Source organism: Apis cerana, linkage group LG14, assembly GCF_029169275.1.
Source record: "Apis cerana isolate GH-2021 linkage group LG14, AcerK_1.0, whole genome shotgun sequence".
NCBI classification, from domain to species: Eukaryota; Metazoa; Arthropoda; class Insecta; order Hymenoptera; family Apidae; genus Apis; species Apis cerana.
Window position 1 is genome coordinate 5,726,133 of NC_083865.1, and position 18,709 is coordinate 5,744,841.

General features: G+C 33.1%; 3 protein-coding genes across 8 annotated transcripts in view; 2 read left to right on the forward strand and 1 right to left on the reverse strand.

Annotated features, from left to right (window-relative positions):
* Positions 1 to 15,252, reverse strand: part of LOC108003135 (uncharacterized) — a 188,929-nt gene extending 173,677 nt beyond the window's left edge. For both annotated transcript variants that reach the window (XM_062084221.1, XM_062084218.1), the window contains exon 1: positions 15,111 to 15,252. The gene's annotated coding sequence lies outside the window, so the exon portion shown is untranslated. The remainder of the gene's footprint in view (positions 1 to 15,110) is intronic.
* LOC108003125 (unconventional myosin-XV) overlaps positions 1 to 18,709 on the forward strand; it is a 69,916-nt gene that overhangs the window by 47,614 nt on the left and 3,593 nt on the right. For all 4 annotated transcript variants that reach the window (XM_017065227.3, XM_062084206.1, XM_028669365.2 and 1 more), the window contains 3 exons: positions 15,121 to 15,497; positions 16,793 to 17,096; positions 17,917 to 18,312. In XM_017065227.3, coding sequence (XP_016920716.2) covers positions 15,121 to 15,497; positions 16,793 to 17,096; positions 17,917 to 18,312 — 1,077 coding nt within the window. The remainder of the gene's footprint in view (positions 1 to 15,120; positions 15,498 to 16,792; positions 17,097 to 17,916; positions 18,313 to 18,709) is intronic.
* LOC108001045 (myb-like protein W) lies at positions 1,115 to 11,282 on the forward strand. 2 transcript variants are annotated; one of them, XM_062084214.1, is made up of 2 exons: positions 1,115 to 1,421; positions 9,153 to 11,282. In XM_062084214.1, the coding sequence occupies exon 2, from the start codon at positions 9,297 to 9,299 to the stop codon at positions 10,791 to 10,793; it is 1,497 nt and encodes a 498-aa protein (XP_061940198.1). In that variant the 5' UTR covers positions 1,115 to 1,421; positions 9,153 to 9,296; the 3' UTR covers positions 10,794 to 11,282. The 2 variants fall into 2 exon arrangements, with proteins under 2 accessions (XP_061940198.1, XP_061940199.1); XM_062084215.1 differs by having other exon boundaries at positions 1,115 to 1,416.

Genomic DNA, 18,709 nt, shown 5'->3' on the forward strand with positions numbered 1-18,709 from the left:
CAAGCGGGAGATTATGAATTTATGTAATCGTGAGCTTTATAGCAGTCAATTACGATTCCGGATATAAATAAAGGAATGTATTGCACGTGCCGAAATTTTTTATCACGAAAATACCACTCATTCCGACACAAATCTCTATATTCCAATTAGGATTGGATTCTTATTTTGAAAAGGAATAATAATTTTTCTAAAACAAAAAAAATATCCGTTCAAAAGCAATTTTGAGATACAGGAAAAGATAAAGAAAGCCTCGTCAATCATTCTAAAGTGTACGTATATTTAGATATTATAAATCTTTCGAAATTGCATATTCGAGAGGATTAATAAAATTCTCGACATCTCGTTATTTAAAAATCGTTTCAAATATCGTAAAATATCCTTCTGGCGATCATTTAACTCATTCGTGACGAGAATTTCCTAACCGCTTCTAACGGTAATAATTGCTATTACGAAATTACCGGTAATAACCGATCTAAACGGGGCACCACGATGTCCCTATTTATATAAGCCCACATATATTTAGTTATCTGCACGTTCTTCCGAGGAAATCCGAAGAAAACGTTTCTAGTGTACATTCATTATGCGCATACCTATCGATACGTATTGAAAAATAAAAAGAAAGAAGGAAACGATCAGAAGGAGAAAGAGAAAGAGAGGATACGAGAAAAGGTGGACACGGAACAGGTCGTCGGCATTATAATCCTCTCGATGCATGGGATCATTGATAGGAATAAGATACTTGGACGTATACGAGATCCATGTGCATCTCAATCCTTATTGAACGACTTTTTGATAACCCTCGAAGAATCCTAAACGCTTCATTTAATCGTTGTATACGTACATCAATTTCAACACGATATTCACCACCATCTGATCAATTAACCGGATTAACCAGATCCTTAAGACTCTTTACATATCATTCAGTAATACGAATGAACGCTTTGTCACACGAACGATAATCTAATATACGATAATCTCCATTTACAAAAATTAGCCACGAAAACAAGAGTTTGACAAACACGTTTAACGATCCACTTCCGCGAATCTTTCGCGACTCGTCTCCCTCTCCCTTCGAGCCGATTCACTTGGAAACGCAAATGAAACCGGTGAATCGAATGCCCATCGCCTCACACGGAACATAGCACGCGGCTATACGCACACCGTGGTGGAAAGGCTCGACCCAGATATCGGTGTTTCGAGCGTACACCGGCCGGCCAGAGCGCAGTCGAACAGCGCTGTCTATCGGAAGCCGCGCTGTTCCTCAGTTCATCGACTGTCGTCGCGCGGTGCACCAAACTCCTTGCACACCCGTTCGAAACTTCGCGATCCGCTCTTTATCCGTTTACACCTCGACACCCCCCGCCGTGTGAGTGCCAGTGACAAGATACACAGGATCAAGTGACATGTGAACACCTCGTACGGTTTGTTCTCGATACGATCGATATTTCGTGCATTTACTTGAACGTACCGTGCACTTTAGGGATCAAAATCAATGTTGGATCGTTGAAAGAGAATCGCGGAGTTGGAAGAGCAAGTTTTAGAAGATGTTTGTTGGGGTTAATATGGATTTGTTGGTGGAATTGAGATAGTAAATGGGAGATAATATAATTGGAAATTTTGGAGAATGATTGAGACGCGATTCTAATTGAAATGCTGTTGGTTGACGGTTTTATACGTGTTGATTTGATAGAAATTTTTTTAATGGAAATGAAATGAATTTTCGAACGTTCATTTGTTTCAATCAGACTGTAAATTTCGTCAAATATTGTAGGAATCATAGAAATTTTGGGAAATAATTGAGAAAAGTGCGTAACACACGATGCATATTTTTGATCAAACGATTAAAAACTACTTCAAAACTGAAGTAAATGTCGAATTTTAGAAAATTGTATAATATAAATCTGATACATTGAAATCTTAACTTTTAACAGATAATGGAAGAAAAAGACGAAGGGATCATCGTGTTTAATTGTCGACGAGATAGCAAGGAATTATAAAACTAATTGGACGATATTTTGTGGTTAGTTTAATGTGCAGACTCGAGACGATGCACTCGGTCGTCTTCAAAGACGTCAGTTGCTGCTCTCTCTGTCTCTCTGTCTTTCTCTCCCCGTATAATTGCAATACTTATCGTTCTTCCCTATCATTTGTCGCGTTTAATAAAACTCTTATCTCAAAGTACTGGTTCGTTTTCGAGCGAATTGCATCGCGAAACGATAACATCGACTTCGAGGAAATGAATTCGTTCGTGGTTTGAATGGTTCGATATCGGATTTCTAGATGGAAAAAGTATCGAGGAAACGTGTTGCGTAACTAACGGAGGGAATTCTATCGATCTAAAAGTGTGAAGAAAAAAAAAATGGGGAAGGAATTCCAGACTGTCGATCAAACATTAGCAACAATTTCTTGTCCTAAGTGTTTAAAGTCTACTAAGTGCACGATGTTAATGCGCGCATCGTTACTTTTTTCCCTTCTTTTTTCCATTTGCGCAGTTTTATTTGCATCCATCATTCGAACTTCTTGTGTTTTACGTAACGCGCGACTCGTCTTCCGTTTCTGTTTTTCTTTTTCTTCTTCTTTTTTTTTTTTTTTGCATACGTTAACGTTGTTGCGTCAAGGATTTGCAAAGTCAAGAAAAAAGATAGTTTAATATTGACCGCTCGTGAACATTACTGTTACGTCATTTTTATAAATATTGAGTGAAATTAGAATTCATAAAAATGACTTTTTTTTTTTCAATGTCGATTGTAAAGTGCATGATTTTATAGTTTTTCTTTTTTTTGATTACATAATATAATATTATGTTGGAAATATCGAAGAAAAGGAACTTGGAAAATTTGGAAAAAGATCCTTTTTTATTGTATTTTTCATTATTGTATTTATAAAATTTTGTACACCTCGTAAAACTTCTAATATCCTATTTTTTCAAAATAATTTTCACTTATTTAATGTCACTTTCTATGAAAAAAATTAATTGATTATTACTTATAATAATATTGAAAAACATATACAGGAATGTATAATAAGTACTTCAATAAAAACGAAGAGAATTTGAATGTACAGAATAAAAATAAAAAATTCTAATTCTAAAGTATTGTCCTACTTTCTTTTTTTAGACATCTAATGAAGAATATAAAAATTCATTTCAATGAAAATTTGCATTCGCAGTGTCTAAGAACTCGTATCACCTTGCAACGAGACACTTCGCATTTTATTCATTATATTCGGTTGCCAAGTGACAAACCTATTGTTACTCGTTCAAAAGTTCCTTTTTGATGCTCGCTATTCCATTCCAGATAATTATCGCGATACCCGTGTATCATCCTCAAAAGCAAGACCCCGTACGCGCAATCGTATAACAGTATAACTGTACGGTAGCGTGAAATCAGCAAACGGTCTTGTAATTAATAGTGCATGACTCGAATAAAAAAAAAAAAAAAGAAAAAAAATACGTTTCAAAACACCGCGTATAACATGTTCGATTAATCACGGAACCATTAATATTTTTAACAAATAGACGCGCGTTGATTAGAAAATTGTTTAGAAAATTGTTGGAAAATGTTGGTAGAATTAAATTGAATTCAACCCAATATACAATAAAGCGAATTTTTAGCAAATAATTTGGAATTTTCATTTAGGAAAATGGAAAATGGAAAGAAGGATGCGACGATAATAATAATAATAATAATTCAAGAAATTATCAAATTTAAAGAAAAACTTTCTAAATGTTAACCAATTATTGTCACTCGAGAAACGATATAATTAAATTTCATTAATCATCCATCCAAAGAATTCTTGGAAAGCTTGGATAACAAAGGCTAGTCCCCACATTTAAACGATATACATCGTCATAAGCTCGAGTAGCGTGTTAAAACGATCTCGATCTCGTGTCGCAACAAAACGATTTCGTCCAGTGTCATGGCGAAATCTCGGTATTCGTGTCGCGGGTCTCAACTTACGATTAACTCTTGTTTACCTCGCATTCGCCGAAGCACGCCTTTCAACGCCCGTTAAGAAATTATTTCCCGATCGTTTATTCACCGCAGAATGCGCACGCCTTCGATAATTACGCGCCAACATGGATGAGGCGAGCCCTGCGTTTTTTTTTTCTTTTTTTTAAATATTCATTACGACTCCGCGCGAGCATTCTACTGCATTCTACGAGAGGCGAAGCAAGGGATGACGCGACAGCCATAATGATCGTGGGGCTGGGCGAGGTCGAGATCGATGAACGATTTGAAATGTGAAGGAATATCCGATGTTCGACTTTATTATCTGATTCAGAAACGTTTAATTTATTAGAATCGAATGGATCGATTGGCTAATAGCAAGGTGGATAGGCAAAATTAATATTGTAATTATGCAGTGATCGTGTGTAGCCAAGGTGTTAATATATTTGTCTGATGCAGGGATTGGTAATTAGGATAATATTGTGTGAATAGGATATTTCTTCTTTGAGTAAACATATTCAATCTTCGAAAAACCTTGCCATCTGTCTCGTTTACTCGACCATCTGTTGTCCGAGCGAAACTTTCAAATATTGAAATTATATTAAAAATCTCTCGTAAACTAAAAAGGATATTTGTTATTTGCTATGTTGATCGACTCGTATCGATGGACGAGCTGAATTTCAAAAATCAAAATTTTAAAAGAAATACTTGAATACTTTATTTGAATTCTACACTCGAAAAAAAGATTTCTAACTTTTACGCTTATAGCTTTTACACTGTTTAAAAAATTTTATTTACTAGTTTCTCGATCAAGTAAATCTTTCGTATTTTATTTTAAATTTGTAATCTCTGTTTTACCATTACCTCTACAACAGCCTGTAATTTTCATCAGATTAAGAAGTGGAATTTCGCCGCGAGAAACTGTTCTAATGACAGTTGAGCAAAAAGAGGGAAGATTTAAGAAAAGAAAAAAAAAAGAAATGATGTGCGTGTGCGCATTTGAAAAAACAAAGACACTTTGCTAAACTTCATTACCCGCTGTATGTCATACTCGACTCATTAAGGAATCGAAAGTTCGCTTTAATCGATCCGCAAATCTCTTTCTGGAAAGTAGATCTTGTTCCACGAAGAAATCGAGGAAATGTTGCTAATTATTATGCACGATAATTTTTGGACCTGAATACCACCGAGAGATATTCTTAATTAATTACGATATCTTTGAAAAAAATGAATAGAATTCCATGTGATATCGGTGCATGTGAAATTTCATTCAATCGAAATAAAATTTTCTTTATTTATCCGATATATATAAAATTTATATTGTTCGATAGAATTTAATATTCATGAAGTAGCTTTATATAACGTTCCATGTTATATAAAGTAACATTATACTATTACTGTAAAATATAACGTAACTTTATATCATATGGCATAAATAAAAAAAAAAGAAAAGACAACGCTTTAATATTTTTGTCAAATTGAAATTCGTTGTTGCCAAATTCATAGGAAATTTTGTCTCATTTAGATACACAATCTAAATAATAATTATATCATAAAATTGATATAATTAACAACAATTTAATAATATACAAATTTAAAAATTAAAAATTTCACATGCACCATCTTTGTTTGCCAAGCATTTTTTTTTCCAAACGTGACAATAATAATTTATCACACTATCACATTATCAACTTGTTCGAAAAAGACGAGACGTCTATGAATCGATAATAATTCCGTTCGTAAACAGACGTTTCGAAATTCATCATCAAGAAACGTTATTAACGTTCAAGGATAAAACGTCATACATATGCGAAATTGCAAAGGGATTGCAAAGCATCGTCTATTTTCCATCGGTGCTCCACCGATAAAGAAGCGACCGCAAGAAAGGAAAAAATAGGCGTGCGATCGTGATCTTCCTTACGCAAGCCTCATCCGAGATCGTTAACGATCCTCCTGTACGCAGGTTTACGCGTTCCTTGGATAGTTGCGTAGTTGCTGGCGGCATACCAAACCAGCCTCTATCGAAGATATCGATCTTTGGCCGAGGTGGAAATAATAGTCATTGAACGGCCATAAATTTTCAACACCGCGACCAAGTAATACAACTTAATGACACATAGTTTCCTTGTCATTATTAAATTTGTTCGGATTAAGGAGTGGTATTGGGATGATTTGGATGAAATATCTGTGTGATAATTAATGTTTTTATTACTCCTATTTCGAAAAGTTTGACTTTGTATTCGAAACATTTAGTCGAAAAAGTTTGATTAGATTAGATTAGATTTTGATCAACTTTCTATTTTGTATAAAAATTTGGGAAAGGGAGAGGGAGAGAAGAATAAAAATAGCGAATTGTTCTCGAAGAAAATGATTTTTTAAAAGGTGGAAATATAACTTTCTGAAGGAAAATTTCTAGAAGCGATTTTTGCAAGAATGATTTTTGTAAAATCGTCTGTTAACTGAAACGTGATCTATGTAAAAGGCACAGTGCTTGTCATTTAATTAGAGCCATGCAACAGAGCAGAACAACACAATGCTAATTAGCTGTTTCTTCGTCGATTGTTCTGTATTCTTTTGCGGAACGAATATTCAGAAAACTGTTACCAAAGGAAAAAGAAAAAAAAGAAAAAAGATTCCTTAATTTTAACATCCTTGAAAGCACAATTTTTTATCGATTAGAATCGTTCGCGAACATAATTTCCAACGAAAAATATTCGAATTTTTTTAAAAAACAAGTTCGATAAGACACGAATAAATTATACTTGTCAGAAAATATTTTAAAAGAAGACAAAAAATTGATAAAATTATAATTTTAAACAACATTTGAGGGAAAGGAAATAATTGTAGAGTAATAAATAAGCAAAGATGGATTTGCTTGCATCATTGATGCTCGTTCGTATGCACGTTCACGATGGAATTAATGTGAAACGAGAGATATTATGTGGGTCAGAAGATGTTCATTCCATTAGTATAGTGACATACTGACTAAGAATGACTGGATTCCGTTTTCTACTTTTTCCTAACCATCGAGTTTCGAGCTATCTGTTTGAATCTGGGTTCTATACATCTCTATCCTTCCCTCGACATTGCATAAATTCTTGAATAATAAAGAGGACGTTCATTGAAATATTCGCCAACCAAATTCAAAACCAAGCGTTCGGCACAGAAATTGAATTCAACTTCTTCAAATTGAATTCGAGTTTAGGCAACCTAATTTAAGTTTAATCTTCCGTAACTTAAGAAACTTTTTGTTGAATTATTTCTTTTTGAAAATGTAATTCAATTTCTAATATAGCGAAATGAACGGTCACTTTCAAAAAAACAATTAATACAACGATATTTCATCAAATTGTAAAATCATGAACCGTGATAAAAACCGAACAAATTAACATTTTCACGAATCACATCTCAAACAATTATTATGAATTAAAAAGTAAAATTACAAAATTTTCTAATTATTAAGAAAATAAAAATACCCGGTTCAATTTATTTACTTATCATATGTACTTTCTTCCACGCTAATGGGGAAAGCGAGTTTTCATTAAAAGCGAAGACAACCCTTTTCCATTCCGATAACCCGTCCGTTTTCATGAAAGCATAGAAGGCCTTTCTCATTCACCGACGGTGAGTTTGTTAACGCAAAATAATTACAATGAAAAGTGTACATTGTTCCACCGCTCCCACACAAGCCTCTTCGCGGCTCTTCTCACGAGTCCCTGAGGAAGGTCCTTCTTCCGTGATCCAGATTCGACTTCGCGTGCCATAACGAAGACGATTCTACGGAATTTTTCTTTCTTTTTTTTTTTTTTTCGAACAGATCGGCTCGTTATCGAGAAACGAAACACGCATCCATGGAAATCGTGATAAAATATCTTTTTTTTTTTTCTAAACAAAAACGAGATCGTTAATACTCGAGATCTTTTTACAGCATTAGAGAATTTAGAGCATTTATTTGATTTTCGTTTCTATTCGATACTCGATTCTTCCTTTTCGAAATTCTATGAATAATTTCAATTGAAGAGAAAAAAATACCATCGAAATTTGAATAAATTGGTTCAATGTGTATATATATATATATATTCTCTCAGAAAGCTAATGAATTCTTTTCTTTAATTAAATGATAATTAATCTTTTGTATTATAATTTGTAGAGGCAAACTACGATTTATATTTTTTCGGATTTCCATTTGTTTTCAAAAGTCAATTCAATCATTCCAGAAACAAATTTTTCTTTAGATAATTATTAGAAGAAAAAATAGCAATCCTGTGTAAATTTTGTAAGGATCTAAAAAAAATCTAAAAACGCGATATTCAATTGGAGATCAGAATTGAAAATAATGAAATATGAAATCAATATCTTTAATTAATTTTCACATTTTCTTTGTAACAAAAAGAAAAACTCGTTAAAAAACCTTTATTAATATATCATTTCGTGTAAATACAATTGAGTTTCTCCGCGATTTTTGATCATTGTTGGCTGGCTTCACATGATTTCCTTTTCTCTCGTTAATTAGCACCGAATATCTTCTGCCAATTGGTGGCCGAAGAAAGTTCACGGTCGCCGGCCGTAAAAGATGCTCGGTTCGAGGAATCAAGGTCAATTATATTCTACGAAATGTAATTTCCATGCGTTCGTCGTGCTTGGTGGCGTGTGTTACACAAAGACCAAGCTTGAAAGTATTTCGCGGATGTTTCAGATTGCACCGTTTGAAATTCTGTCGCGTTCTGTACCCGCGACAAAAAAGACACTTATGTCAGCGGTTATTTTTGCGACATCGAGACCAAAAGAGGATTAACTCGCTTATGAAAATTCATGAGGCTTTGTGTTTCTCGTTTCAAAGGTTTCGAACGATACTCGACGCGTAAATTAAACAAAAAAAAAAAAAAAAATTCAAAAATTAATACTTTTCATAGAAGAGACGGCAATTATCGATTATGATTTCAACGTATTCGTAGAATTAAATTTATTTAGATCCTAACGAGACGAAACAATATTATTTATTCTCAAAAATTGAATATCTCATAGAATATTAGGCTTAGAAAAAAAAAGAAGAAATTTTATCTATTCAAAGGATATATAAAAAATTAGTATACATTTTTTGTTACTATTATAAACAACAAATTACAAAGATGTGCACGGTACGTTCAAGAACTGCCCGCGTTAAACGAAAATCAGATCGAAACCTGAATATTTAATAACCAGATCAACATCTGAAATTCATGGAACCATCTCCCTGAACAAACTCACGGGCATTGAACCAAAATGGTCGCCTCATACCTCGTCTAAACTAGTCCAAATGTATTCAATCCCATCGCCCGACGAACTGTTCAGCATCGACTAGCGAAAATGGAGAGAGAAGTATCCGACACCGAAGGAATCTTCTCGAAAAGATTGTCCAGCAACTGGGCAGAACTTCCAACCACCCTACGAAAGAAGCCGAAGCATCGGCCGGAGATCCTCTCCCAGTTCGTAGATCCGTCGGAAATCTCTGAGAACGAGTCGAGAAAAATCGAACCGAGGCCGTTCAACAACGTTCAAAGACTCGTGAGAAGGTCGGAATTTTTACGGAAATTGGACAGCAACGAGAATGGAAGAAATCTGGATTATCGGCGGGAGGTGAGGATCGAGAGGAGATCCGTGCCCGAATATTCCTTGTTCCCTCGCGTCGACGAGGATTACAGGAAGCATTACGAGGATCACGATTCGAAAGTTGGAGGAGGGCCTCAGAGGAAAAAGGCAGAGGTCGGAAAGTTCGATCAAAAGAATTTCTCCGACGAGGAACGAAAGACAAATTCCCCGGACAGTTTGCTGGTCAAGTCCTCGGAGTCTGATTTGAGCAGCGACGAATACGGGCAGACGGACGACTCGGGGGCGTTCTTGGAAAAGGCTTCGAACCGTGAGAAGGGATCGAGGAGCGAGGGGCAGAGGAACAGGTTCATCAAATTTTTCGCCAAGGACGAGTGCAAGAGGAAGAAGAAACAGGAAGAGAAGAAGGTGTCGCCGGACACGTCCACCCAATTGGACGTGAACAAGAACAACGTGAAGCAAATTTCCAGGATCGTGGATACGAAGAAAGACTCGAAAGAGAGGATGTGCCAACAGAAATTCGAGTACGAGAACATACCGAGGATCGACGTGTCCAAGTTGGATCAGAAACCGTATCTGAACCCGATTGCCTCCACGATCAATTCCATCGTCAACCCGGCCAATTCCGATCGTCAAACGCAACCGACGATCGAGCAATTGAGGCTCGAGGAGGGTTGCCTTCTGAGAAACTCGAGGAACGCGAGTCCGTCTGGCCCGTTGAGGATTATTATTAATAATAATAATAACAATAATAATAATAATAATAACAACAACAACAAAAACGTGGAGAATGTGGAGAAGACATCGAGAGCTGAGTCGCCATCCTCGGCCAAACAATGTCAAAATGGCGAGGATGTGAACGAGCTGATCCAAGATTTCTACGACAGCGATCAAATCGTGGGAAGGGTGAATGGGGAGAGGAAGGTTTCGAAAATGGAGACGATCACGGAAGAGAACGCGGATGGGAGCAAGCTGAGCGTAAGAGAGATCTTGAAGAGATTCGAGGAGCTGAGGACCCAGAACGAGGCGCAAGTGGAGGAGAAGTCGAACGACAAGACCCTCACAACTATACAGGAGACCTTGAAGAAACTGGACGAGAAGGTCAAGAGCTATCAGGTCACGATCCCGATAAAATTCTTGTCCTCGATTAATAAGTGTAACTTTGTAAATCTCGTTGAATTTTTGTGGGTGAGATTCGATACACGATCGAAAGATCTTTACGTTTTGATTTTAAATTTGATCGAATATTCAGAATAATGAAATTGATAATAAATAATAGGAATATAAAGTGGATTTTGCAGGAATTTATTTGAAAATTTTGAGGAAATTTTCTTTTTTTTCTTTTTCTAATTTGAAATTAAAGCCTATTTTACATATCGGTGAGTTTTATTCACCCAAAACGCGAGAATTGAATAATTAATTAGCCGCAAATTGGATATTTCGTCTAACGAGCTTCTATTTTATTGTGTTAACGCCTGTTTCGTGACTCTTTTGTTACGAGTTAACATGCTTCGAGTCAATTACTACTTGAATAACTAGTTATATCAAATTATATAACATAGGAAGACTAACAGAGTATTTTAATTACATAATATTTATCAACGAACCGTAGACAGTATATTATCTAGGATCTATATAATTTTTACGAGGAGTTGTTTAATTAAGAAGGCATAATAATCGAAGAAAAATAATTGATGATGAAAGATCATTATCCAGAGACGCAAAAAATAAAAAAAAATATTCAAATCCTGATGTTCTATCCGCCCATAATAAATTACTAATTTCCTTGTCCTTGATGACCGATCGAAACACGATAATTTTTCAATTTTTTTTTTTTCAAGAGTCGATAAGCGATTAATATACAAGCAATCAATTTTATTGTCGTCGAATGCAGTTTTCCTTCAAAACGATTTACGTTCGTCGCGAAAAATCAAAGACATGGTCAACTCCCGTGTTTTACAAACGATAAAGATTTCTTTTCCTAGACCGGTAACACGAACCAAGAGAATTCTCCTTGATCGCGTTATTGATGAAAAAGTATATAATTATAGTCGATTTTTGATTTCGATCACGAATGGAGCAGACACTTTTTGACAAAATTATTTCGAAATTATTTTCACGATAAATACGATGCCGATTCTGCATTTAAATATACTATAATATACTATATTTATAATGTATAACGTTATAGGAAAAGTTTATATATTTATAAAATTGGATATTAAAACATATTATAACAAAATCGCAAAAATCGACATTACTTTCATACCGATCGTAGCCTCGCGCGTGAAAATCAATTTCTATATACGTCCACCACCCAGATATTCCGAAGGCGAGAAATCTTCGGAGATTGAAAAAGCTTTTACCGTTAACCGGACGGTATAAAGTACCGAAAAGGAATGCAGCCGGTTGCATTCGCGGCGTGCTCGCATAATCGAGTACTGTTTACACCGAGACCGTGCTAAGATATTAGTAAAATGTTGCACAGGTGGTAAATTTACCGTAATTGAAGATTGAGTCGGATGTAATAAGCGGAACCATTAAAATGTTTAAATAGAGTTAATGGTGCCACCATTGGAAGCTATGGTTCCACGAGGGATTAAGGTTAAACGAGGAATTGATTGCCTTGATACAGCGTTTCATTCGATGATAGGAATTTTATACGTATTAATTTTCTTTCCATGTTCAGTGCTTTTTTATTCGAATGCACTGAAAAGAGGTAGAAAAATTGGAATTGATCTTGAATTTAGAATTTTAATAAATGAAAAATATATTGTATCTCTCGTTTTTCTTCTAACGTTCAATTTTTATTCGAAAATCAAAAAAAAAAAAAGAAAAATTGATGGAATTTGGAAAAAGTAAAGCTTTTGTTCGATTATTATTATTCGAAAAGAGGTTGATGTTGATTTGAAATGAAAATTATAAAATGATAAAAAATAAAGAACGTACTGGTTTAGATAAAGTTTAGAAAATTTAGAAATTGTATCTCAATTTTCTTTTATATTCGAACGAGGTGAAAAAATTGAAATTGATCTTGAGAAGAAGTTTCCATTATGAAAAATAAAACATTGATCTAAATAACGAGCAAAAAATGTAAAATTTACTTTTCTATTTTATTCCAATAAAGAAATAAAAGTGGAAAAATTGATATATTATCTTAATAAGGAAATTATAATTTTTTATTATGGAAAATGTTGATCTAGGATAGACAATTTAGAAAAATTATAAGAATCTGATAAACGTATAGCGCAATTTATTTCATAAACAGGCCGGAGAGAATCGAGTGGATGATTATTCTTATTAATATCATTAGAGTAACTATGCATGCTTGTGTCTACAATCGTATCTGGATGCATTAACGATTATGTGGGTCAGGGTCGACTTCTGCTTATCTCACTCACTCAGAGTACATTCAGGTTTTGTCAGCAGGATTTCAACTATCGATATACCGGGTGTTCTATTATGAATTCATTTAAAAGGATATCTAAGATGATAGAAAAAAAAGAAAATTCCCTAATTGTAAAACTTGAAATAAAAAATAAAAGATTATTATTTCTCCTAATTGAATCTATTTTTAAAATTCTAATATTTTAGAAATTTAACTTTTATTTTAAATTTATGAAAAATAATTTATACTTCTATTTTATAAAAATAAAATTCTTTTGCTTTAAAAATTAAAACGTAGAAAGTTTTTGATTATTTACTTTCTTTGAGGGAATTCACGAAATGAAAATACATGAACGAATATATAATAAAAAATTCTCTCTTTTTAATATAAAATTAACTAATATCTGCCAATTTTTATTAACTATATTAAATTTATATTTGATACTAACTACTACTATATAATACGTAAAAAAAAAAAATTACACATATTCCTTTATTTTCGAGTAATAGCCATTTATTACCTAGCAAATTACAGCAAATTGAGAGTTACGTTATTGCAATATCATTCCTGCAATGGCACCGCGGAAAAATTACAGTTCCAGATGAAAGAAATCACAATTTACTAAAAATATGTCAGCTGTGGAAATAATAATGGCAATCATACGTAGCTATAAACTTTCGCGACTACCACCAACCTTGGAAAACACAACGTTACAAATATCGATTTTCTTTCGCGAAAAGGAATCCAACTTATCTTTGAATATCATTTTTATTATTTATACAGGCCAAATAACTTTATCGCAAATTCCAATTTTTCTAGTTTCTTCCGCGAAACCAGTTACACGGATGTAATTTGTAAAAAGATGCCGAATAAGTCGGTCGTAGGTCGTTTGCGGATTATTAATTTACAAGTTTTATCGAATCGCTCGTTTCGAATAAGATAAATGGGAGAAGAAAATTGTCGAATGTATTCTTCGCATTCCTGAATCCCTAGAGTGCAGGGGAACCAGTTTTCTCATCCGCGAGATCGATCGATGGACGGGAGATATACGCGAGTGTGTGCCGGTGAAAAGCAGGAAACGCGATCCGAAAGAGAAAATGAATAATAGGAAAGGTCGAAAAACCGCCGTGTAAATCACTCGCGAAACTAGGGCGACGTGACGCCCACATAAGAGGATTTTACACTGATGGTTTATGCGCCCAAACGTGATTTCTTGATCGTTTGATAAGGGAAACGGAAGACGCTTGTTCGTGAAAACAATAAAAAATCGAAATGTTTGACCAAGTTGATGTATTACAAATTTTAAATAATAATTTTCTCTATTGAACGTTGAATTTTTCGATAATTTTGTCAATTAAACGTTGCGAATATTAATAAACCTTTCGATATCTTTTAGATAATTATCTAGAAAGAAAATTTCCTAACAAAATTCTAATTTGATTTTTCTAACTTTTCTATAGAATATAGAAATGTTGTATATTATACGCGATAAATTCAATAATAATTCGTTTGTCTTTCTTTTTTTGAAAAATAGAAATTGTGTATGAAATGAAATAAAAATGAAAAATGTATAAAGTTTTTTATTATAAGTCAGATTAAACAATACCTTGCAAACGAATTATTATTATTCAATTCTATATAAACAGTTCTCATTAACCGAAGTGAAAAGCAGTAGTTAGTTTGGTCAATTATATTTGTTCCTTTTACCAGTGACTTATGAAAATTTACTGACTGTGTAATTGTCGTTTTCTTGATTCAAGTGGAACAATTTCCTCTGTTCTAGATTAATGTTTTTCCCACCCGAGAATCATGTGAAAGTTCAATTTGGTGTATTATACTAAATATCACGATCCGGTTAAAAAAACGAACTTTCTCAATCTATTAATGAACTTATAACTAATATTAGTAATCGAACTATTCCTAACTTTCACGATTTAAGATTTTCCCTCTATTTAAAAATGATAAAATATAATTCCAAAGAAAATTCTCAACATTCGAATATTATTCCAGATATTGAATTTCAATTTTCATTGCCCTCTTGTACAATAATATTAATAAAGTTACAAGAATTTTATTTTTTAAAAATAAATTTGTTAAAAATGAATCAAATTGTACAAGATGACTGTGCAAAATCTCAAAATTCAAATAAAATTAATCAAATAATAATGAAAAAAAATGGTACGTACGATATTGTAGGTTGATCAGAAGCCGCTGCACAAGCCGAACCACCACGAGAACCACGTATCACAGATCACGAAATCGATCCAGTCGCAGGCGAATCACGGCACATCGAATCACGTACAATCCCATGGTCAGCCTAATCACGTTATCTCGAACCATGAAAACCACGTGCCCGCCGGTCGTGTGCCGAACCACGTGTCGGCAACGAACCAGACGAATCACCAGAAAAACCAGCAGAACCAGCGGCTCAGTCCGAATCAGGAATGGCGGCAACCGGAAGACAACGGCAGATTGCAAGAAGATGGCATCTACGAGAGTGGGCCGGTCGTCAACGACGGAAAACACTCTTTGTTGCAGTACGCCATGCTGAACTTTAGACAGAGTACCGAGAAGTTAGTATTCTATTCAACAGATAATTCTATACAGCTATAAAATTGTATTATTAAATTTATTGGTATATATCTCGTTGAATTTAAAAAAAAAAATTTTTAATAATCTAAATTAGATGATATTTCAATGAATTGTTTAATTTTTAATTAATTTTTAAAATTAAAATTATAATGTAGTTTCTTTCGCGATATGTTGCACGCTGTACGCCTCTAGGCTAAGAAGATAATCAGTAAGTAAAAAAAATCTATCTAAAGGTAACGAAAAAGAAAATTCTATTATTAGGATGTTAAACGGAAGAAAAACATTTTTTGTCAAAACAAGGCATTGCAATAAAAGAGAAATTAATGTTAACGACTAATTGGTTCCTCTTACGCAAGAAACGCGAGCGAGCCGTGTTGAGAAAGCATAACGCACTGCAGTTCTCAGAGTAACATCGACCATCTTGGTGAACGCGCGGCAAACGAGTACAGCTCGTCTCCTTTTTGGATATTATTCCACGTTTCGCGAGTTACCGTTTCGACGTGCTTCCTAATTCACGAGAACTTGGAATTAATTCGTGGACGACGTAGAAAATTTTGCAACTCGTCGTTGGTCAAGAGATTATGTCAAACAAGAAAGATTTAGATGAAATTAAATGATCGTACTAATGAATAGATTTCTAAAAGCCATGTACGTGACGTTACAATATTACATTTTAATTGTAAATGTATTAAATTATGAAGAAATAAGAATTGACATTGCAAATTATATCTCGATTCTCTTTTACTACGCAGTGTCCAACTAACTGTATCATATATCGTGTACGACTAATTAAAATTAATTAGCAGTTTTCACTATTCATTGTACAATTTCTATTAGGAGAGATTTTTAGTGAAATATTTGCACAGGAAACGAATTTGTAACGAGCGAAACGAGAGAAGACACAAACGACAAAAATAATAACGGACTGACAGAATATAAAGATCAATCTTATACCAAGTCGAATCATTAAAACGCCTAACTAAAGTATAGATTTCCTAAACATGACTTTGACAAGTGACAACCACCCAGCTAGTACTCAACGGGACTTTTTCCTATATCTGTAGCAACATCCTGCAATGGAAATTCCCTTTATGGCTACATACTCCTTCAACGAGACGACTTCCGTTTTGGAAGACTATTATTTATGTCACTCTCGAGTACCGTTCCTTTGATAAATTGATTCTAACAGTTCCTTACAATTGGAATTTTCTATTATTATAAGTAGAATTTAAGTAAGAGAAAGTTTTGATAAAATATTTTTTTTTCTTTTTTTTAGGTTTGAAATGCTGAAGACAGCAGATGGATCAATAAGTGGATCTCTTAAAGTGATAGAATCCTTGAAAAATAAGAAGAAGAATAAGAAAAATAAAGGTCAACAGGATGGTGCGGAATGGACTTGGAAAGAACAGGTGGATCTTGTAAAATATTCTCCTGTGCCAATAGAGCAAAGTCTTTTGAAGCTTGATACAGATTTAAGTGCTCTGGCAGTAGAATGTTTTTTGTGTCTGATGAGGTATATGGGTGACCAACCATTACCTCCAGATACCAGTGAAGTAAAATGCGTTTATACCATTCTTATGGTAAGTATTATTTTTTCAATTTGAATTAATGAATTTTTTGAAAAATAGGAGAATTATATTTAAAAATGTAAAATTTTTACATATAAAATTTTTACATTTTTAGTTTACGCAAAATAAATTGAAATAATTACAATTTTAAATATTCTATGAAAGAATATCATTATATAAATGCAATTATAGAAATGAAATGAAATTTATTAAAAAAAAAAAAATTATATTTAGAAATAAAAAAATATTTAGAATTTAATAATGAATAATAATAATATAATAATATTTAATAATTATTTTATAATAATATAATAATATTTAGAATTTAATAATGAATAATAATAGAATAATAATCTGCTAACCTATATCTTTAATTATGAATTTAATTTGCTTTTCCTTCTTCTACTATCTTTCTTATTAAAAATTTCTTTTGATTTTATATAACAGTTCTTCAAAAAAAAAATACTTAACAAATAAATATTAATTAAAATTACAAATAACATTTATAAAAATATTCATATTCTTCATTCACAAAAAGTCAACTCATTCATTCAATTATTTCTAACATTCAAATTTCTTTCATTCAAAATAATCATCACTCAGGAAAAAAGGGTAAATTTTGTATTATTAATTTTTATTCTTCCTATAATGTTCCTTTATTTTTATTTTACTTTTTCAAAAAATATTTTACATTAAAAAAATATTGCTTACAAATAACCTAAACTTCATTAAATAATTACACAGAAAGTGAAATTATCACTTTCTCTTTCACAAACTACTGAAATCTGAGTTTAACATCTAAAGACATTATTTTTTTTCAATTTTATTTCAGCATTGTCACAAATATGAATTACTACGCGATGAAGTTTATTGTCAATTAATGAAACAAACCACAAATAATAAAAGTCCAAATCCAGACAGTTGTCAACGTGGTTGGAGAATCTTCAGTATTGTTGCTGCCTATTTCACTTGCAGTGATGGTCTAAGGCCTTATCTTACCAAATATCTGGAAACAGCAGCTTATGACAAAAGAAGAGCTTATCATGGAACAGCCACAGTGTGTTTACAGAATCTCAGGAAAACAGTTAAATATGGAGGAAGGAAAAACGTGCCAAGCGTGGATGAAATTATGGCAATTAGTGCAGGCAGAAATGCAAAAAGGCAGATTTATAGATTGCCAGGAGGAACGGAAAGAGTTATCAACACTAAGTGTACAACTGTTGTGCAGGTAAATTTAAATTCTTTGAAGATCATTGTAAATTGTAAAACAAAGAACCAAGTTTTAGAAGAAATAAGCAAGATGAAATAAGAAAAAAAAAAGACGAAAGAATTATTCAATTTAATTAAATGCAGGAAAAAATTGAAATTGAATAACGTAAGTTAAAAGCTAAGAGAATTAAACTAAGAGAAATTGTGCCACAATCCTCAATAAATTAATCTAATAAGTTGGAAATTAATAAGCTTAAAAGAAACTAATATTATATGAATATAGAAATATTATATGAATGTGAAGAAATGAATAAGGATTAATGTACAAGATATATTATATATATATAGATATATGCAAGACATATATCTTGACACGAGAACTAACTAAAATACATTCGCAACCAAAAAACGCAAAC

Bases quoted from the DNA above. Each gene is read 5' to 3' on its own strand.
- LOC108001045 (XM_062084214.1), top strand. From the start codon at position 9,297: ATGGAGAGAGAAGTATCCGACACCGAAGGAATCTTCTCGAAAAGATTG.